General features: G+C 36.2%; 1 protein-coding gene across 1 annotated transcript in view; it reads right to left on the minus strand.

Annotated features, from left to right (window-relative positions):
• The window catches only part of ZBTB41 (zinc finger and BTB domain containing 41), a 48,496-nt gene extending 26,056 nt beyond the window's left edge, over positions 1-22,440 (minus strand). Inside the window, exons 1-7 of the mRNA XM_047840790.1 lie at positions 22,350-22,440; positions 20,458-21,710; positions 11,510-11,717; positions 10,713-10,782; positions 8,497-8,644; positions 4,627-4,756; positions 372-467 (exon numbers count right to left, since the gene is read on the minus strand). Of these exons, the coding sequence (XP_047696746.1) occupies positions 372-467; positions 4,627-4,756; positions 8,497-8,644; positions 10,713-10,782; positions 11,510-11,717; positions 20,458-21,580 (1,775 nt within the window). The 5' untranslated portion in view covers positions 21,581-21,710; positions 22,350-22,440. The remainder of the gene's footprint in view (positions 1-371; positions 468-4,626; positions 4,757-8,496; positions 8,645-10,712; positions 10,783-11,509; positions 11,718-20,457; positions 21,711-22,349) is intronic.
• Between the last annotated feature and the right edge of the window lie 1,228 nt (positions 22,441-23,668).

Genomic DNA, 23,668 nt, shown 5'->3' on the forward strand with positions numbered 1-23,668 from the left:
CACCATTTCTTTGATAGCCAAGAGTGACAAAATGCATTGAGATTAGAACATCAGAGCTTTAATGAATTTAATTCAAAGATTAAGTAATGAAATAAACATTTAAATGACAGCGACTCAGACAGTAAAGCATCTAGCAAACTTGGTGATGAAGAAATTATTTAATATTTTGCACTACAGAATGAAAACAATATTAAAAGCTGTAATGTAGAGGGAAAAGTTTGTAAGTACAGTTTTTTTGCATAATTTTGTTTACCACGAGTACTAGAAAATGTTTTAATTCACCAATGAACTAATGCAATGATAAGAAAATAGAGAATTAAAAGAGACATAATTTATCTTACTTAATACAGAGAAAAAATGGCTTGACTTACCTGTATGAACTTCCATGACGAAAACTTTGTCCACAAATACTACAAAGATGAGGTTTTTCTCCACTATGGATTCTCAAATGTTCTTTCAAAGTAGTCCTGTATTTTAAAAATACACATTTATCTTAAGTTTTTTTAATACCAATATTTATATTAAACATAGATTTCTAGAAAGCTTACTAGAAAGGTGTTCAAGCTAAAGATATTATGGCAATTCTCCCTTTCTCCAACAGTATTTTTGCTTTTTATTGAATTAGTCTCACGAACACATAATCATGCTTGTTTTGTCTCTCTTCTTTAAAAAAAAATTAACTTTGCCTTCCTTTGCCATTGGTTTGCTCAAAGATTTAACTATATAGCTTAAGCAACTTTCAAGAAGTAGAATGGAAAATGCTCAACTGTCACTACTAAATTAAGTAAAATTGATGTGAATTTTAGTGGAGAGAATTTAATAATATAAAAGGAATCCAGTTTATCAGTACTATTCCTTTCAAATTGTGCTCAGTATCTATTAAAAGAATGTTTTAAGCCAAGGAAATCTTTACAGGTGTTTGTGACTTCCAGATGCCAATGTGAAGAAGGGAAATAATATAAAGAATACAATTATTGCCATTTCTAAAGCCTCCAGCCCTACTGACACGATTTGGGTTTGTTAAAATAAAAAACAGAGACCAGCCTTGAAAATTCCCTGAGCAGACAAAACTAGTTTAGTCATAAAAACAAAGCCTAATGTAGCTTATTTTGCAAGGATAACTTGACCTGGCTCATTTGTTAATGCCTCATCTATGCCAGTAGATGGTGCTCTTCTACAAGGCCCAGCAACACTTGACCCCGGCGCTTGCAGGTGTACCCAGCTTTGGGGAAAACATTCCTAAAACTATCCTCGCACCCCTATGTATTAAGTAATTGAAAGCAAAAAGATGGAAGGTTGTTTTAGTTTTTGGTTTGTCTGCTTTTTGTTTTTATAGGAAGACCTTTAAGATAAAAATAATTTATAAGGCATAAAATAAAGTATAATTTACCAGTCTATAAATATAAGTTTTCATATAAATATAGCATACTGATTTTCCTATTTTACCATGATATCAGTTTGTTATTTTAAGAAAGTGGCATTTCTAATGTTTTTAAATTATGGAACTTTTATATGCTGAAGGATATAAAATATGAATAGTGTTTAAAGAACAGTATTATTACATTTACATGCAGAGTAAGACATAGAATATTGCTATACCTTAGAATGCCTCCACGTTACTCTGTTCTCTCAGGGATAACCACGTATGTCAACCATTCCCCCTCTTCTTTGTTTTACTACCTAGTAGTATATATCACTAAACAATATACTGTATATTTTTGAAAAACTGAGTAGCAAGTACAAATCTAGTAACATTACCACTATTAGTTAAAGGGCCCACAAGATAAAATGAATAGGGTCTCTGTATCAAAGTCTGGCTGTAGCTTGCTTGAGCACTAGCAAAAGCCCTTTCCAGCATGTCAGTGAGGAAAGTCATGAATAAATACCAGAAAACATAAGGTTCACCACAATCAGAGCATCTGACAATCTAAAGTGGATCAAGTACGAGAAGTCTGACAGAAATACATACAAAGTAAATAGGCTATTGTATACACTTTGCTTCCAAACTTACTATGAACTATCTCTAATTCCCATGGACAGGTCAAAAAACATTTCTGTGAAATCAAACAAATATCCTCAGTCAAATCAAGCAGCAAGGCGTAAATATAATCATAGGAACTTCACTGGCATACACGTGCCATACAGTGGCAGAGCATAGATAAGAATTTGAATCAGAATCAGGGAGAAGGAAATGGGGAGTTGCTACTCAATAGGTATGAAGTTTCAGTTATGCAAGATGAGTAAATTCTGGAGGTCTGCTGCACAACATCGTGCCTACAGTTAACAATACTGTATCATGCACTTAAACACTTATTAAGAGGGTAGATCTCATATTAAAAGTTCTTACCACATTAAATTAAAAGAAAAATATTTTGGGTCGGACCTGCTCTAGCATTGACTCTCAGTTCTTAAAAGAGGAAACATGCTAGCAGGGATCTCAGCAATGACAAGCCCCAACGTGTCATGGGTCACTACTACTACTAGTGTGGGCTAACTACCCATTGCACACACATGTTGCACAACTGACAACTTGGAAACCTCATTCACCATCCTCCTATGAATTCCTGTTGCCTCCGCCCAGTATTAGAATTCCTATTTCCCATAGCCCTCATCTTCCTCTTCACCAGTTTACCTTCTCATTCTGGTGAAGCATGCCTTTTAGTTGCTTCATGAGAAAGAGTACATCAAAGACTACCTTTTAGGTATCATGAAAAATGTCTTTATGATCCTTAGGTCTGATTGTTAGTTTAACTAAGAACTGAATTCTAAGCTGGAAATACTTTTCTTTCAGAATTTTGAAAGTACAACTGCATCATCTTATTTCCAGTGTTGCTGTTCAGAGAGATGTCCAAGTACTTCTAATTCGTAATTCAGCATATGTAACTTTTTTTCCCTGAAAATTAGAAGCATATAGAAGCTTCTCTTTGTCCCCAGTGTTCTGAAATATCACAGCAATATATCTTGGAGTAGGTTTATTTTCATCTAATGTCCTAAGCATTTGATGAGTAATTTCAGTCTGGCAACTCATGTGCTTCAGTTCTGGGAAATTATTTTGAATTATTCAGTGATGATTTTTTTTCCCTTGCTATTTTCGCTATTCGTTCTTTCTTTCTAGACCTCTTGACTGGTTCCCTAATGCTCTAATCCTTATTTTACATTTCTGTATCTTTTTGCTCTACCTTTTGGGAGATTCCCTCAACTTCATTCTTGAATCCTTCCATTAGGCTGTTTACTTTGTCTATCATACTTTGAATGTGATTTGTTATGTGACTCTTTTATATAGCATCCTGTTCTTGTGTAATGGATTCTTTATCTTTATCTTCAATGGAATATCCATAACAGTTGTTTATCTTCTTTTTTTTGGAAGTTTTCATCTTTCTGGATAATCTGTTTCCTTCAAGTTTTTTTCCCCTTCCTGATTGTGTTGGAATCTAGCTTTCACATTAAAGGTTTTCTTTCTCTGTTTTTTAATTCTTCTATCTGTCCATGATTAAGTGTGATAGACTAAAAAGTGGATGGGATGGTCAAAGAGCATGAGGGGGCCCTGATGACTTCAGAGTAGGTGATCTAGGTGTACTATCTGTTAGGGAATATATTTGCACTTTCGTTGTTCAGATTTTCAGAGAATGGTTTTCTAACTACTGCTGGGGGAATAAAATCTAAAACTCAAGAGGTCAGAAGGGATAAGACCTGGGGCTCACTGCTTCCAGAATTCAGAAAGCATTCATCATATGACAACATGGTATAGTCCAGTCCAGATATCTGCTGAATTGGGAGAGGGGTCGGTGCCCACCAGCAATGACCTGTGTGGGTGTCAGAAGAAAATCCAAAGAGGGGCGCCTGGGTGGCTCAGTCGGTTAAGCGGCCGACTTCAGCTCAGGTCATGATCTCGCGGTCCGTGAGTTCGAGCCCCGCGTCGGGCTCTGTGCTGACAGTTCAGAGCCTGGAGCCTGTTTCAGATTCTGTGTCTCCCTCTCTCTGACCCTCCCCCGTTCATGCTCTGTCTCTCTCTGTCTCAAAAATAAATAAACATTAAAAAAAAATTAAAAAAAAAAAAAAAAAAGAAGAAAATCCAAAGAATAGAACTTCTAAAGAAGTTTTTACTCCAGTGCTCCTTGTTCTGCCTCCCCTTCACTCTAGTTCCAGAGGCATCTGATACTGCCTACTCCTATTCCTTCTGTGGATTCTCTGATGTAAACTATGTTCTCAATTTCTCCATCACCACCTTGGGATTTGTGTTTCTTAGACCTGCTAAGTCAGTTACCACTGATTCATCTGCTTTCCAGTTTCCAAATCTGTGTTGTTCTTGTCATCTTTCTGTTCTCCCTGTCTCTGTAGCTTACTATCTTTTAAATCAGTCAATCAATAACTTTTAATGTAGTTTTATTAGAGTTCCAGAAAGAAATGTTACCTGTGTTAAATTCACTATCTAAACCTGAAAATCCTGATTTCATATCATCTTCTATAACATTTTATATAATTTCTTCGCATATCCTTAAATTTCAAATTAAAGCATAATTCAAGTATCTCACATCTGGCATTACCCTAATCCTTCTAAACTATATTTGTTAATTATTTGTATATAACAGTACCAGGATTTTTCTGGGTGTGTAGATAATTCCTCACCTTTCTCGTACTGATTTTCCACAGATAAAGCAAGTCCATTTTCTCTTTCCACCATGGGTACATTCTATATGGCGTTTCAAATTTCCAGTGTCATTAAACTGGCGACCGCATATATCACATGGAAAAGGACCTACAAAGGAAAGACAGTGTACATTTAAAGTTTAAAGAATCGATACTAAGTTAAATTTAATGGGCAGGTTGTCAATGTATACCTACCACTGTAAGTACATACACAATTATGTATACCTACCATTGTAAGTACATAAATAACACAATAAAGTTATTTATTTATAGTTTTCTCTTCTCTTCTGGACCGTTCATTCCTAGAAGGCAAGTTACAATCACCTCTATATGGTTAGAGCTGAGTTTAGGGTGTGGCATCTAATATAATAAATGTTGAATAATGTAATGGGTTAATAAATTGAAATGGCCAATTCCTAGTTTGAAATCAGATTAAAGTAAAAAATGTTATACACCAGATTTCTGGGGAGAAGGGGTACTGAGAAACTCTAGTAGAATAAACAAAGGACTTCAAAGAGTTCATAATCTGGAAATATATTGTTGTTCCTCAAAACCACACATTTTTAACGACGTTGCCTAGACTGAAAATACTGTGGACTCTATTGTGAACTCTAATGAGAAATTAATCATGGCAGAACAATGGAAAGAAAATGGCATTTGGACACTGGAATTCAGAAACATCTATAAGCAAAACAGTTCAGTAGCCACAGTAGTTTTGGGGGGAATTTCAACACGTTTTTGAGAGATGACCTCAAAACGTATTAAGTATCTTCAACATATTTTTGTTTCATCTTCCATGAGATCTGAGTCTTTCATTCATTTATTAACTCATTCAACAAGTATTTATTGATTCTTAATTCATATTTAGCACTGGGTTAAGCAAAGCAGTGCTATGGAAAATCTCTGCCTCCTCTTACATCCCTCTTCACCAAAAAAGGCTCCAAGAAGGTGGGAAAAAAAGATTCAGCATAAACACAAAGATAAAGAAATGAAGTAAATAAAGTGCTAAGATGAGCAGATTACAGCAAGAGTAAGTTAGGCAGAGAGTGAAATAACTTTATGTGCTACTGAAGGCTCCAGTTGGGGGAAGAAAGAAAGCAGCTTTCTCTTTCATGCTCAGTTACTTATCAGAGTTTTTCAAATGAAATACCTACATTCTTTCCCCTCTATTAGATATCCAGTTTTGCATACAGTTAAACTTACTTGAACTTCTATTTATGAAGCTATGCTGGGAAGTTAGTAAAGCAGATTTTCATTCCAACTCTCTACATAGGATAAAATTAGAAGATTTGACTTTAAAGCCCACTGTAACTTTTACACTTACACATGGAGATACATTAAAAATTCTTCTACCCTGGGGCACCTGGGTGGCTCACTCGGTTAAGCTTCTGATTCTTTATTTCGGCTCAGGTCATGATCTGGCAGTTCGTGAGACTGAGCTCCATGCCGTGCTCTGTGCTGGCAGGGCAGAGCCTGCTTGGGATTCTCTACCTCCCTGTCTCTCTGTCCCTCTCCTGCTTGCATCTTCTCTCGAAAATAAATAAATAAACATTAAAAAAATTCTTCTGCCCTAACTGTTCAGATTGTATTTCTTAGATATCACTCCCTCTGATTTACAGAATATATAATCCTAATGTAGGCGGTGTGAATATGACCCAGAATAGCCTAAAGCAGCAATACTCATGTGTGTGGTATCTGGACCATCAGCATCAGCATAACCTAGGAACTTGTTAGAAATACAAATTCTTGGGCCACACCTCAGACCTGAACCACTAACCTAACATACAGTGATTCAAGTAAACAGAAACAGAGATGGGATGCAAAAGAATTTGTGTGTGTGTGTATACAAAACATACATGTCATATATATTTACATATGCAATATATACATGTACATATATAAAACATATGCACACATGGTTCTAATTCAACCATCTTTTTTTTTTTTTTTTTTTTTTTAATTTTTTTTTAACGTTTATTTATTTTTGAGACAGAGACAGCATGAACGGGGGAGGGTCAGAGAGAGAGGGAGACACAGAATCGGAAGCAGGCTCCAGGCTCTGGGCCATCATCAGCCCAGAGCCCGACGCGGGGCTCAAACCCACGGACCGTGAGATCGTGACCTGAGCTGAAGTCGGACGCTCAACCGACTGAGCCACCCAGGTGCCCCTCAACCATCTTTTCAAGAATGCTTTCTTTAACAACTCTGTTATCAGTTCAAGAATCTGCTTGTATACTTTTACTGATAGGAAAATAACTATTGTGCAAGACAACTTACTTCAATGTATAAGTTCCAATACTTTAAAAGATTTCTAAATTGAAACTAAATCTATACCTTAGGATTTCCACTCAATGTTCTTAGAATGCCTATTTATTTACTAAATGATATACTTAACAAAAGCTGAAATAGAAAATCAGGAACAGAAAAAGGAAGTGGAAACAAATATGTTCACTATAAAAATTATTATATTTTGCTATGATGTTTCTGTAACATGGGACAAAAAGGGATTGCCTATGATTTTCACCTCAAAAAGGAAGAAGCCCACCAATTCCCCAAGAGAAACTCTTTTTCCTGGAACTAATGTATAAAGAAACTTCTCACATGCAACATGCAATCATGAACGTGTCTCCAACTATATTTCTGATAATTATAAAACTTGCTTCATATGATGGTATCTTAGAAATGCCAAGATGAAATCCTATGATAGACCAACTTACTAAGGACAATTCAAAAAAGGACTAAGCTAAAAAATAATCTTCCAGCATACACTAGTCTTATATACAATTATAAAGATTTAAGTGTTCCTTATTGAACAATAAAGTCTCAAAAGTTTTCGAAGATAGGTGCTCTACCTTTCCCAAACAAAATTTCAAGGTCCTTCAAAAGTGTTTCACATGACATAATTTTAAGACCTTATGTCACCATAATTACCCACCTCTTGAGAATGTACTTGTCAATATCTATCTTGAATGCAGTATCCAGAAATGAATTCAGTATTCCAGATGAATTTAAAATCAGTGAGATAATTACCTCCCTGTTTCTGACCAATAGATTTTTATTAATTCAGTTTAAAACTACAGTAGTTTTTGTCAGTCATATGACATTACTGTTCAGATTGTGCCTAAAAAGCTTCTGCTTTTAAGCCCATCTATAAATAAAGGAGTTTGGATTCTATACCATTTTATAGTTCTGTAATCCCCAATGACCAAAGGTCAGATTATTCCCATGTTTATGACTTTGTATTTACTCTCAATTACTTTTAACTTCATTTATTTTGACCTTTTGTATAGCACAAAGATTTTTTTTTTAATCTTCATTTTCTGGTGTATTAGCTACACACGCCTATAATTTGGAAGGCAGCCATACTCACCACTACACTACCAATGCTGCGCAGCAAACGGCCTCTACTATGGATGACGACAATTCCCTAGCAGTATTGACTGTCATAAATGTACCTAACTGTACTACCATCTGGCACACAGGTTTCCACCTTGGCCGTAAGCATTAGACAGAGGATTTGTCAAATACAATGCTAAATTCCACATATACTAAGTTAATTTTATTCCCTTAAAAAAAGAGTTTTTTCCAACAAAAATGCCTTATTCAAGCACTCACAGATCTATCCACCAATTAACTATGAATAAATGCTGTTTATGACTACAGACACATCTGCCACCAAAACAAAACATAAACATATTTACTCATCTCTAGGAACAGCAGCAAATCCAGTATTCCTCCCAATTTATCTGACTTCCTTCCCCTAAGTGGTTCAACAGCAGCAGGCTCCTCTAGCATGATGTGATAATCAATAATTACTATGACTGCTTTTAGAAAAAGTAATTTGCTTACCCAGATGGAACTTTTCTTGATGCTTTAACCGTGCAAATCGTGATTTGAAATGTTCTTCGCAATAGGTACACTTAAAAGGTTTATCTTGAGAATGCAGAATCATATGTTCCTCCAAGTGTGGTCTTCGAGTAAAAGATTTCTTACAAATCTAAGAGAAATGTATGCAAAACATAAGGAAACCTGAATTAAAAATAAAATACAAAGCTCATGATGAGAAATAAACTCATGAATTCAAGCAGTTAAAGGAAAATTTCTCCCAACAGAAAAGTTGCCCAAAATAGAATCAAATTTTAATCATGCAGAAAAAAGCCTTGGAGGAATTATAGTAAGGAATTATTTTAAATTCATACTAAAGGTTGATGAATTTCCACTCCTTACATTTCTAATAGGCTAATTTCTAGGATTACACAGTAACCTTAATACCTTAATTCTAGCCAAGATTTCTAAAATCCATTAAATTTATATTTTTAAATCACTTATATATCATAAATAGGTTTTATTATTGTTGCCATATACTTAATTAGGAATAGGAGCAAGAAACTGCAGAAAAATAATTTTAGAATTTATCTCTTAAAGTAGTCAAAAGGAAGAGATACAGCTTTTTAGAGAAATCTGGCAGACACAAGATTTAAAAAGGGGGAGGTCAATGAAGGTTCATCACTGTAACAGATATACCACTTCAGGGGAATGCTGTTAATGGGGGAGAACAGGCATTTGTGGGGGCAGTGGGGTATGGGAAATCAATATACTTTCCTCTCAATTATATTGTAAAACTTAAACCGCTCTGAAAAATAAAGTCTCAATTTTCTTTTATTAAAAAAGGCGGGGGCTGTTAACAATGACAACAGTAACAACAACAATAATAATATAGCATGTACTATATACCAGGCACATGCTAAATAATTCATGGTTTATTTTACTTAATTCTCACAATAATCCTACGAGGTAGATATAATTATTATCACCATTTTACAGCTGAGTATAATGAAGTTTATTAAGGAAAAGAAACCAACTTATGTAGACCCAAATAATTAATAACTAACTTCAATTCCTACAAGCTGAAATCAGAGAGACAGTGAAAATTTTGCTGTATAAATACATTGAAGCCTGAAAATAAGGAAGACAAATGACAGCTTGTGACTCCTTTAAACAATATTTACCTAAATAATGAAAAAGATGTTAGTGAATGTGGTGCAACAGGTATCTAAAAATTCTTTGCTACTACTGGAAAAACAGAAATGAATTCCCTTCCCCTTAAATCTGACCTGACTGTAGGGACTTGTTTAACCAACAGAATGTGTTAAAAGTGATGCTCAGTGACTTCTGAGGCCTAGGCCTTAAAAACTCCTATCATTTTTACCTAGGCTTCTTAGAGTTTAGCTGCCATGCTAGAAAAAAGATCAAGTAGCCTCATGAAAAGACCAAAGGGGAAAAGAACCAAGGTCCCCAGCCAACTGTCCTTGCTAAGCTCCTCGCTGTCAGCCAACATCAAGTTCCAGCCATGAGTGGCCCCAAAACACACCAGACCATCTGTGTCAGCTGAAAACAACTGAGTGACTTCAGATGACAACATGTGGAACCGAATTACCTAGCAAAGCTGTTCTCCAAATTTAGATGACTGACCCACAAAATGGTGGGATATAATAAGACAGTTGTTAAAGGCCCCTGAGTTTTGAGACAGATAACTAGAAATGGAGGGAAAATTCTAAACACTTTACACTCCTGTTAGTATAATAATGTCAGTTTATATACACAACATAAGTACACGGTATGGTAGTTACACTAAAAAACTGGGGCTGCTGGGGGCTCAGTCGGTTGAGCCGTTTGACTCTTGGTTTTGGCTCAGGTCATGATCTCACAGTTCATGAGTTGGAGCCCTGCACAGGGCTCCATGCTGATAGTGCAGAGCCTGCTTGGGATTCTCTTTCCCCTGCTCTCTCTGCCCCTCCCCTGCTCTCTCTCCCTCTGTCACTCTCTCAAAATAAATAAGAAAAAAAATTTTTTTTTTAAATAAGAAATAAAAACTAAGATTTCCATCAGGTCCACCATCTAAACACTAACCCTTATGGGGTTTAATTTATAAATATTAAGATAACTTTGTGTAAGATTCTAAAAGTGAGATAAGCTAAGTTTATATTTTTTTAACATCTAATTACTTTCCCCAAAGGTAACATTATATTTATTTTGGTTTTTTACTATAAATTAAAAGGTCTTACATCACATTTCCAACTTTCACTCTTAGTCTTCTTAATGGAGATAAATTCTTGTGCATTTTCAGGATGAAATCTATAAGGAAAAAAAAAAGACCGTTAGGAAAAGATTACATTAGTTAAGTCAGTATTCCATATGATCTGTCAACAGTGACTGTAAGAATCAGGCACTGATTTCTTTCATTAAGAGACAGACACATGTAAATACCTTAAGAATATAGGTATCATTAACATTTAATAAATGAATGTATATGCCTAAATTTATGCAGAAATAGTCAAAGACAATGTAATCATATTTTAAATACATTCAGAAACCTAGCTATTCACAGATAATCTTCAAGGTAATTCACTTGATTTTTTTTAGTCCAAATTTCAGTAAATTTCCTTTCTTAAAGTTAAATATGGAACACTGACTAAACATGCTTTCTCTCACAAATTTTTATACACTAAAGACAAAGTTGAGCATGAGGAATAAGTTTCCTAGGTCTAAAAACATAGATTTTGAAAATATACTTGCCAAAACCCAAAATAAAAAACAGGATGACCAAAATGCTATCTTAAACTTCTATAGTTCTTGTTTCAACATTAAAAAACTTCATCTCAATAGCATCAATAAAAAATATAAACTAACATTTGCTGCTCTTAATATATCTGTAATCAAATATATTTGCAATCAAAAATGTTTGCAAAATACTAAGCAACAAAAGAATTGGAGACAAGCACTCCATAAATGTTTTTAGCTTACTCCATATTTAAATTAGAAGGCACAATAAAGTATATTATGGAAGCAAGATAATACTTGCCTCTTAACATGCTTGGCTAAAGTCTTCTTGCTTGCATGAAGTTTATTACAATAAGGGCACTTGTGCTCCTTCTTATGAAATTCTGTTTCATTACTGTGCTTCTTTCTGTGAACAGTTAGATTAGACTTTGTCGAATAGCGCTGGTGACAAATATCACACTCAAAGGGCTTCTCACCTGTGTGAACACGTGTGTGGCTCTCATATTTCCCTATAAAAAGAGAGAAACTAAAATTAAATTCATTGTATGTGGTACAAAGTGACTGAAATTTGACAGTGCAATAAAATCTCATGACTAGTAACATTTAATACACACACACCTACACACAAGTTTATACCTAAAATACGGTATATATCTCTGATAAACCTCAAGACTTATTACTTTGACCTCACTGCCTTCCTTGAAAACTTGGGTCATTAGAAAAAATTGTTCATGTTTACATTTTTTTTAATGCTTATTTATTTTTGAGAGAGAGAGACACACACACACACACAGCGTGAGCAGGGGAGGGGCAGAGGGAGGGAGACAGAATCCGAAGCAGGCTCCAGGCTCTGAATTGTCAACACAGAGCCCGACGCTGGGCTGGAACCTGAGATCATGACCTGAGCCGAAGTCGGATGCTCAACCGACTGAGCTACTCAGGCGCCCCTCGTGTCTACACATTTTAAAAAACAAGACTTTGGGTAAATTTGCTGAACATTCTGTAGGCAAACTGTCGGAACTTAAAACTTTAAAATATATAGATATATTTTAAATGTTATTTATTTTGAAAGAGAGGGAGAGTGAGCATGAGCGGGGGAGGGGCAGAGAGAGGGAGAGAGAGAATCCCAAGCAGACTCCACACTGCCAGCGCAGAGCCCAGTGCAGGTCTCGATCTCGTGAACTGTGAGATCACGAACTGAGTCAAAACCAAGAGTCGGACCCTTAACCAACCGAGCCACCCAGGCGCCCCTAAAATATACATATTTTTTTCATTTAAAATTGACCTTCAGCAAAGATCTATTCTTCATTTAACACTTAGTGTTTATATTTTACTTTTACTATGTATATCCATGAACTGAAATTTTCAGATTTGATAGTCCTTTTAAAAACATATTAGGGGCGCCTGGGTGGCGCAGTCGGTTGGGCGTCCGACTTCAGCCAGGTCACGATCTTGTGGTCCGTGAGTTCGAGCCCCGCATCAGGCTCTGGGCTGATGGCTCGGAGCCTGGAGCCTGTTTCCAATTCTGTGTCTCCCTCTCTCTCTGCCCCTCCCCCGTTCATGCTCTGTCTCTCTCTGTCCCAAAAATAAAATAATAAAAAAAAAAAAACGTTGGAAAAAATAAAAACATATTAAAAAGGAAAAATAATATGCTTACGTATCTTATAATATATGATAGTTTTATCTCTCTTCCCACAGAAGGTAATCTGGAAAGGGTATGACAAATCTAGAATTCTCAACAAAACCTATACTTCACTACAACATATTCATATAATATCTCTCCAACTCCTAAGATATGAGAAAACAAGTAAATCACCTGTACTTTGATGCATGCATAACGCTAAAGTGCTGAAGCCAACATATAGGGGCAGTATCAGGGAAAGCAGGAAAAGGAAAAAATAAACTGGTATCAATGCACAGATACCAGGAATCATACTAATGTGAGATTTGTATTATCTGAATACACACCTAAATTCTGTACAATGTTATAGGTTTCTCCCAACAGGGGGAAAAAAAAAAAAAATCAAGAAATTTTAACATAGACTTTCCAGGAGAAAAAGTTACAATAAAAAATGAAATACAAAGATATTTTTTGGCTTAATTTTTATTTATATTCCTACTTAGACTAAAATTTTTCACATCATTATTTAGAACAGAAATTTCTAAAGTCCAGAGAAGGAACAGCATCACAGGTAAGGGCACAGATCCTGGATACATGTACCTAGATATGAATGCTGGCTCTTTAAACAGCAGACTATTTGACCTTGAACAAATAACATCTCTATGCCTCAAATCTTGCTCAGCTGAAAAAAATGGAATGAAAGTATTTACCTCAAAGGACTGTCATAGGCATAAATGAATACACATTAAAGCACTTCTAATGGTGTCTAAGTTATCAATTAACGTTGGCTATTATTATTCTGTAATAGAAGTTGTGAATGTGTACATCTAGTAGCTTAAAATAGAAATTTCAAGGATTCTTTTGAGCAAAAAGCAATAAAAGTAAGAAAAAATACTATTAGTAAGAGAAGCAGTTTTCAGTTAAAAGCTAGCTTTGCTTTGCCCTGCAAAATAAATGTGTAAATTTTTCTTCAGGCCAAAGCTAATGTAAAAGTATGGTATTTCAGTCATATACTTAAAAAATATTCTATGTAGATCACGGAAATTAGAAAAAACCCAAAATATTCTATGTCACTGAGGAAAAAAGATAATCATAATTATTGTTTTTTTAAGTTTATTTATTTTTGAGAGAGAGAGCAGAGGAGGGGCAGAGAGAGAGAGGTGGACAGAGGAGCTGAAGTGGGCTCTGTGCTGACAGCAGAGAGCCGGATGCAGGGCTCAAACTCATGAACTGCAAGATCATGACCTGAGCCGAAGGCGGACTTAACAGATTGAGCCACCCAGGCACCCCAATCATAATTATTTTTCTACTTAAAAAAATAAATGAGTTCACCAATCTATTATATATATTTATGTATGATTAAGTTTAATAAACACATAGTATATTACCTAAAAATTAATTACATTGCACTTACATAAAAATACCCAGGAAAGGGAACCAAAGTATTTTCCTCAAGGTTGAGGGGGAAGGCTGACAATTATGGGCCAAGAAAAACAAAAGTATGATGAAAAATCCATTAGGTATTTATATATAGACCATATAGATAATGGTTGATGCATTTTTTACATATACGTAGTTAGAAAATTTAGTGTTTGGTCATCTGCTAAATTAGCTGTGTGATCTTAATTAGGCTAATATTTAACTTCTCTGTACCGCGTTTATTAAAACTGCATGGGGCTCTGAGAAGTACATGAGTTAATATAGACACAATGCTTAAAACATTCCTGCACATAGTGAGCACTAATAAAAATCAGTCATTTATTACTATTATTATATGGATTACTAGTCACAGTGCAGACATGTAGTTATACCTCAAATATAAATACGGATAGAGCTGACATATGAATATACATTATAACAGATCAAACTGGGGTTTCAGCTCTCTGAGAACACTGGAAGAACTTGACTTTTTCCACTTGCCATTGTTAAAATGGCCTATCACCTCTGTTCTCTGTCTGCCACCTCTAGGACGTACTCTCCATTTACACATGCATATACACACTCTACCACGAATACTTCTGCTGTGTTCAAGGGATGAGATTTAATACTGGAATTTATTGGGGGAAATGTTCTTGTGTGCCACAAGGTGAAATCTCAAATGACTTTTGATAAATGTTACAGATAAGTAGGTTTTATAGAACAAGAGTTGAACTATGTTATGGTTTAAGTCAGTGTTTTACAAACTAAAGTTCATTAGTGTTCATGAAATAAATTACTTGAGTTGCGACTAGCAGTGGGGAGAAAAAGGAATAGAGTAGAAAATATCAGAGTGTACTAATACTAGTTTTGTGCATTTTTTTTGCTTCAATTTATGTATAAGCACATGTGTAAATATGCATATTGTATAATAATATATGTATCTCTGACCTTGAACTATCCCAAACACAGATTTATATTGTTTTTTGTAGGGTATAATCACACCATTACTGCTATAATATCTTTGGGAAAATGTCTTCTGAGTTGATCTTATTCTTTTTCTATCATAATATGGCATGCATGATTAGATCCTTAACCTTTATTACACATCAATTAGATAAAAAGTACAGAATCCAAACATTATCAATAGGTACTAAAATCCCACAATTTTAATTTTGAAAAGATTGAGGTCATTGCATGGAATTAAAAAGTTTTCCTTGACTATGAAAGTTTTCACATTTCATTTTTATTAAACTTGCTTTTTAAAATTATATAAATAACACATACTTATGGAAAAAATGTAAACAAATCAAGAGTATACTGTGTAATTTTTAAACGATTAATTTAATGATTAAGTTACATGTAGTTGAATATTAAAACCATCAAAATGACAGTTAACTTAAAAATCAAAAGCACCTTTAACTATTAAACTTCCATTTTTCTACAGACCAGAATTAAGATTTAACCAAGAAAAAAAAATTTAAACCAAAAGAGCCAAAATTTTTAAAAATTCATTTAAATAAATTCATGAGTCCAAGGAGACCAATGAAAATATATAAATCTGAATGATTCATTATGACATTAAGAATATCTGAAGTGAAAAAACTTTTTTGTTAAGTTATCAATTCAATTTTATGCATATTGGCATTGCAAGGCCAGTTATCTCTATGGATTTGCATTTCTGAACAATAGAAAGACATAACTTCTGAGGAAACACTGACCCCATGAGAGTCAGGTAGATCTCCAGGGGCCAGTGGGGAAAAATTTTAATTAGATATTAAATTGCATATTTAAGAAAATTGGTAGCAGTGTGGGAGGCACTCAGCATAAATATAGTCATCTATATCCACTTCTTTTTTTACGGGGTGGGGAAAATTCAATAAATCAAAGTGTGCATTTCAAATAAATTTTCAATAAAACATTGTATTCCTTCAGAGAATAATCTACTATGTCGACCACTCTTGATTACCAAAACACATAACATTAACAAATTTCATCCACAGAATTTTTTTCTGAAAGAAAAGACACTTCTAAAGAAATTTTCACATGAAAAACTTGACCTTGTGCTTAAGAATTTATTATTCCCCCATATAGGTCATGCAAAATTACCTTTGTCAGGTTTTGTGAGCAGTTTTTACAAAGAGAAACATCGCCAAATTAGCTCATTATATATCTGATATTGCTAAATCTTCTATTATTCTTTGAATTTATTCATATGGCGTACTCTAAAGAATACATAACTAAGATATTTAACCTTAAAGTATTGTGTCACTGTTATAACTCTTCTCTATTAAGAACAAATTGGAATCTCTGTCAGGATGGTCTAGAGAGTCACATTTTTTAAAAAGCTATAAAACATTTTCTACCTCTAGAAGAGATTGTAAATTTAATCCAAGGAAAGATTTTAGTTCCCACTAGGAACAATAAAAAAGATAAATTATCCAAATTTTCTCTCTCATCCCATCTGTCATCTTTTCCCTATTTTTGCCTTTTCACCCACTAGGTTTTTTCACCCACTTTAACCTTAAGGGGGAAAGGTCAAAGGACTCTTATTTGCATGAGAATAGACTGAGGAAGACAGCTGGTAGCCTAAGGAAAAAGATAACAGGATCAGAAGTCCCACTCCAAGCAACTATTAAATGCATCAGAAAGGATAAAAGATCCAAAGTAATGGAATCAAATTAGTGGACTACATATTGTGGAGCTAATGGTTCCAGCAGGTCCCACAGCTTATTCATTAATTATCATAACCCACTCCAAGACAGCAAAGTCAGAACCTGATAAAGAAGCCCAACTGACTTCTTCCAAGTCCAAAGTTAAGTCAGACACTCACTTTTCAATTTAGTTCAGCTAAATAGGAGCTTACTGAAAACTTGTTATTTGAAACGACCCTGGGTGTCAAGAAAGGGCAATAACCAAAAGATACAAAAATTTCAGGCTTAAAATCTCATGAGAAATAAATAACAACCAAAAATCGAGGTAGACATCTTTAAATCATATGACAGGAATGTGGATGACACCAGGCTTCAACAGTCCTTGAACTGTTTTTTTTTCTTTTTGTTTTTGTTTTTAAGAATAAACAGGAATGGGGCGCCTGGGTGGCGCAGTCGGTTGAGCGTCCGACTTCAGCCAGGTCACGATCTCGCGGTCCGTGAGTTCGAGCCCCGCGTCGGGCTCTGGGCTGATGGCTCAGAGCCTGGAGCCTGTTTCCGATTCTGTGTCTCCCTCTCTCTCTGCCCCTTGCCCGTTCATGCTCTGTCTCTCTCTGTCCCAAAAATAAATAAACGTTGAAAAAAAAATTAAAAAAAAAAAAAAAAAGAATAAACAGGATTTCTGGTGGACATGAGAATGAAGGGAGGACATTTAAGAAACACAAGTCTTCTCCTAATTCACAATTGAATTCTATCCATCACCCAGTCCACTTAATCTATTTTTCAGTGCAACTCTCTGATCTACCCTCATCCAACAGCCCATTCTCAACGCTACTCATCTTCCTAGTCCAAGCCCACAATATACTTCTGGTCCTTTCAAATTTCATTCCCTGTACTGAAGCCAGCAAGACCTTCCTAAAACTTCAACAGGCTCTCATTTCCTTTGTCAAAGTTTTTTCAAGTTTCAGTCACTCACTGGATAAAATCTAAACTCTTCTGTTACAGCATAAAAACCATGCAAAATTTAACCTCTGCTTATGTGCCAATCTTCATCTCTTGTCATTTACAATATACCTCCTCACCCACCGTGAGATCATCCACCCTTCAGCAATTTCCAGAACACAATATACCTCAACGTATTCACATATGTTGGTCCTTCTGCCCTATAAATCCTTCCCTATTCTCTAGTTCTCAGCTCAAATGCCACCTGCTCTATGAAATCTTCCCTGTTTCCTTTAGTCTTCTGAATTTTTCCTGATGAGATTATCTTCACTACAGTATGACTGTGTTTTTGCATGTATTCATTACTTTAACCTTCTTGAGAACACAGAGTACATCATTTCATAGCTGTCTAGCAGTAGTAGGCATATTAGAGATACTCGATAACTATATTAAACTAATGAACAATAAGAGTAGCTAGTATTCCTTGAACACCTAAATTTCACAGTATTCTGAATGATTCAAGATTATCTCATTTAATCCTCATAATAATCTCCACGAGAAGGTACTATTTGCATTATATTAGCACCATCCCACTCCACTATGAGGAAACAAGAATGCAGACAGGTTAAGTAACTTGCCCAAGACCTGGACTCAAAAGTGCAGGCAGTGTGACATCCGTATAACTCCTGCTTTTTTAACTAGTATGATAGAATTTCAATCCCAATCTTTCTCTCTCTCTTAATCTTGGGGAAAGGCAAGCAGCCCCAAGGAGGCTTAAGCAAAAGAGAAGCGTGGATAAAAGAGGAGTATAATGTCCAATACGTCCAGAAAAGTAGGCTACAAGTAAGTCTACAATGTGACCTATTGATTCTCACAGTTATCTAGGCTGCCCTTGGTAAAAAAAAAAGCTGCAAAACATCCTCCTCTTAGTACATCAGCAACTTAATCCTGAGCAGTGTTTTCCCAAACCGTGTGCAAAGAACTGTAGGGTTTTTTTCTTGTTGTTTGTTTGTTTTTTTGGAAATTACAAGAAGTACCACAAAAGTGTCTTACAGTAAAACTTGAGGAAATGCCAGGCTAAATAAAATTACCAAGTTTCTTTACCAGAGAATTTGACAGAGTTAATACTGACCATGAATTATACAATATAGTTTTTTTCAATCTTACTTGAACATAGAACTCCTCTCCCTTAAAGAATCTCACAGTGCTGTGTTTGAGATGTAAGTATTGGGCCTACAATGCCATTTGGGAACTGACCCCTGCTTACTCATCTCAAGTCAAATCAGGTCAAATTAAGGCAGAACAGAGGGAGGCATGCACTAAGAATACAAAGTCCAAGAAGTAGAATCCATTGAAAAGATAACATGTTCTTAGGTGTCCCAATCAAAAATTATTCTCTTCTCTATACTCCTCATAGCACTTGTTTATAACCCTAAGGGAACATTTATCCAGGCTGAGTTTAGCAAGTTCCTTATATTCCTATGCTCTTCCAATAGAGTTACCCAAGAAAAGTTATTTTATCCACCTTTATACAGAGCCTCAAACACAGTAAAAACAGTAAAAACTAATTATTAAACTGGATTGTCAAAAATATTCTGATTTGGAGATTCAATGGCATAATAAAAAGCCAAAAAAGGTTACCACTTATGCCACAGTGTATACTGTCCCATATTTTGAGAGCAAATGATTACTAATACCTTATAAAATCAATTTCCACCTAGCCCAATAACATAAGTACTCAAAACTGCAAGATACATGGGGATATACTAAACCGTAGAAGTAATTTTACAAGGTCAAACTGAACTTAAATGTTCCTTTTATCATTGTATGTGGTGGAATATATTTCACAATTTCATAACTATGATTTATATAATAGTAATTGTTGCACTTTAAAAGTTCACATTTGAACAGTTCCTGTACGATATCTCCAAATATTAGACCTCTTGAAATTAAATGTTCACGGACATATTTTTAACTTAAGGTTAGAGATCACATTTCCTGCATATACTTTTCTAATAAAGGAAAAGTTGATTTGTTATTGTAATAACCAAAGACCACTAGTAATCAAGACATTTCCAAAAGTCTCTACCAACAGAATTAAATTATATCCAGTTCAGTTTTATTCTTAACTATAAGCCTACACTGAGAAGGGACTACATTTCTAATTCAGATATTGCCATGTTCAAGGGGAAATAGTATACAAACTACTAAATTTAATCTAATATAATCTAATTCAATTTTCTATGACTTGAAAACAGCACTTAGCTATGAAATTAACATATAAATCAAAGCACCACATTCATAATTATTAATACTCTGTGGAGTTTTTCCATACCAAATATTTGAACTAATGATCTGTCACCTTTTAGTGGGGCATGAGGAAGAGAAAATAAAGGCTAAAAAGACTTAAATTCCTTCAAAAAAACCCACAAAAACCCCCAAAACCTTAAATTCCTGAATCGAAAGAAATTTAAAACAGGATAAAATATGTAATGCCTATCAAATACCCATCTTCATTAAATATTCCTTTTAAAAGTTACCTTCAAAGTTTATTTTTAACTATCACCTTTAAAATATCCAGAAAAGTAAGTTATTAGAGACAGAAAAAAGTTTTCTTACCTATGCGGTCAAATGTCTTATCACATTTAGGACACTGCAGTATTTTTTTGTTACTGTTCTGAATGACTACAGGAGTTAACCCCTCATGAATATTTCCTACAGAATCACCAGCCTCAGGTTCCTCTTCTGCATCATTCTGATCTTTTTCACTGTGTTCTTCAATGTCAGAGTATTCATCTGACATTTCCTCCTCTAGCTCATCTTCTTCAGCATTATATTCACTTCCAGGGTCCTCAGAATCATTTCTATCTGACTTTTCCTTATCAAAATGTTCTGGATTCAAATTGTCTGACCCATCGCCACTTTCTTGTTCATCATCACTGGTGTCATCAAACTTAACAGGACACTTCCGATTCCTTTTTGATCTTCTCGTGGAAAAACTTCTCTCCAGCATTTTTAACCCATGTTTTTTCCCTAATAAAAGGGACCTATGGGTTTTAGCCAAATGATTCTCTAAAGACTTTTTGTAACAAAAATGTCTGCTACAGAATTTACACTGATGATTATTTGATAGTCTTCCAGTTAATTCACTTAGTGTTTCTTCTGGTGAGGACTTTTCAGACAGCTCAGACTGAAAAGTGGCAACATTTTCATTATTTAGCAATTTAACTGCATCTATAATGTCCAGAAATTTTGCTGCCTCTAAAACAAGAGGTATTTCGTATTTGTACACAAAAAATTCTGATGTGTAAAGAAATTCAAGCAAATGCTGAAAAACTGAGTGTGTTACGTGATCCAGGGTGACAACATCAGTGCTTGGATTTTTGCTCAAACACGCATGAAAGTAACTACTGCCAACAGCAACAACAACTTTATGTGCACTAAATTCTTTTCCTTCTACTATGATAAGTAAGTCACAGAAAGATGGTTGCTTCTGCCTGTCATCATTTAAATACTTCAGCAAATTCTTGTTATACTGCAAAGAACTCAGAAGTTTTCTCTGATCTGGTGAGGGAGGAAGTTCCTGGTAACAGTGAAGAGCTTCAGGAGTCGGTCTTTCTGTGGAATGAGTGTAGGTTACTTCGTCACACTCCACTGCAACATCTCCTTCTGAAGAATCTTTATGGTAGCCTAGGTGGATCTTCTCGTCAAGATTTGAAGTAACCTTTCTCCTTTTCTTCATTGCAGTACAACAATTTCAGAACAAGAAACTTCATAAGTGTCTTAAGGGATTTATTTAAAAAAAAAAAAAAAAACAACTAGATTGTCTCGGTTAACAGCTTCTGGAGGGGCGTGCCCGAGGGTTTCATGGTCTGCAAAAGAGTAAGAACCACGTAACATAACTCTATGGCAAAGCAATCCCAAATCATTCAAGGCATTCGTCTACTAATCGTTTCCAAATCAGAACTAAATTATGATAAAGTCACAGCTTCCACTCATTCGTGGCTAAGGTTTTAGGGTGGAGAACAAGGAGGGCCGGGTTATAAAAGACAGCCAACAAAAGAATAATTTTAAAGGAAGCCAGAACACACCTTTCGTGCCTAAATTCACGAACAGGGTGGAGACAAGGAGGGCGAAAAGGGAATGATCCTTCCAAGAACACTGAGGGTGCAGGTTGAGGCGCGCTACATTCATGGTTTTAGGGACGCTGGGTTGGTGACAATAAGGCCGTCGCGGCCGCGAAATCCAGGTCTCTCCATTAACATGCCTTTTCCCAGGGCGGGCAAGGCACACCTCCTCGGGGACAGACAGCGTCCCGCGGCCAAAATCACCCGGCAGGAGACGGCCCCAGGAGGGGCGCAGAGCAGGAGTAGGGTCAACCAGAGGGACGACTAAAGGAAACAGAAGAGCCTTCCCAGGCCCTGCCCAGGAGGGGACTGCGCTCGCCGACGGCGAACCCGCTACCCTTCCCACCCCAGTTTCCCTGGGCAAAATCCCCACAGATCCATTACCGGGAACCCAGGGCTCCCCCGCTGGCTCCCAGCCGCTGAGCTCCACTCTCGGCGCGCTCGCTCCAGCGCCTACCCACTTCCGGGTTCAGCCCCCACCTCACCCTCCCTCCCTCCGCTCCTTCCCCTCCCAGAGCCTCGCCGCCTCCGCAGCCACGGAACACGTCAACCGCGCGCGCAGCCTCCAAGCCTCCCGGAGCGACCGGCGCGCGGCCCAGCACCGACCACTGCGCATGTGCGCGCTCCCGTCTTTGCGCAGGCTCCGTAAATGCTCCTTGCTCGCCGGAGGACCCTAGCTACGCCCCAAATCCGTTACTCCGGGTTTTCGCGGTGGTTTGGTGGCCTACTGTGATTGAACCAGTCGAAGCTTTGCGGGAAGCCTCGCTGGGGAGTAGGGGGTGTGGGGGGACACTGATGAGTTTAGTAGAAATTGGCAGAGGCACCATAGCACAAATCTTCGCTAATAGCTTTAATAGTGTGCGATCACTCACGCAGCAACGGACAGAAGCTAGTCTTAGCAAACACACTAAAGAACAGACGTTGCGATTTCGTGGGTTTTTTTTTTTTTCTGCTTTAAACAGCTAACGCTGTTGATCCTAAAATTATTATGCAACTTCTTAATGAACACAGAAAGCATTGAAAAAATGTACATGTAAGTGTACACTGTTAGGGCAGGCAACGAAGCCAAAATAGAAAAATACTTAACTTTTTGAAACCAGTACCTAAGATTTCGCATTTCTAACAGAGTGATGCTGATATTTGTGGTCGGAGGGCCACATTTTTAGTAGCAAAGTCCTAGATCATGTGATTTTACAGACGCAAGGAAAATAAGGCAGAGGCTGAGGCTAAGTGGGATAACCAGATTGGTGACCCCACTCTACCTATCACCCCACCACAAAGCATAGCTGGAACCTAGAAGGGCCACCGCTGTCAGTGGAAGAACTGAGGGAAGTGGAGGGGAGTTTCTCCTACGAAAAGACAGAAACCGTGAGGAAACCGACCGACTCAAATTGTCTTGTGATTTGAAAATAGTTAAAACTTTTAATGAAAATTCCTAGCAACAACACACATGAATTATGGATAAGGATTCCTATCACCTGGGTGACTCATCCCACAAAAACCAGTCATCTAAAATGAGTAAAAGAACTATAAAGAGTAAACTATAAAAGAGTAAAAGAACTATAAAAACAGTATCTGTAGGCTTTGGATGCACGAAGCCTGAAGATACGGGATTCCCCAAAAGCGGAAAATAAAATAAATATATTAAAAATACTTTTTAAATGAAAGAATTGAAAGGAAAATGAAAAAACAAGAAATTATTA

The sequence above is a fragment of the Prionailurus viverrinus genome, chromosome F1, assembly GCF_022837055.1.
Source record: "Prionailurus viverrinus isolate Anna chromosome F1, UM_Priviv_1.0, whole genome shotgun sequence".
In the NCBI taxonomy this organism is placed as follows: domain Eukaryota; kingdom Metazoa; phylum Chordata; class Mammalia; order Carnivora; family Felidae; genus Prionailurus; species Prionailurus viverrinus.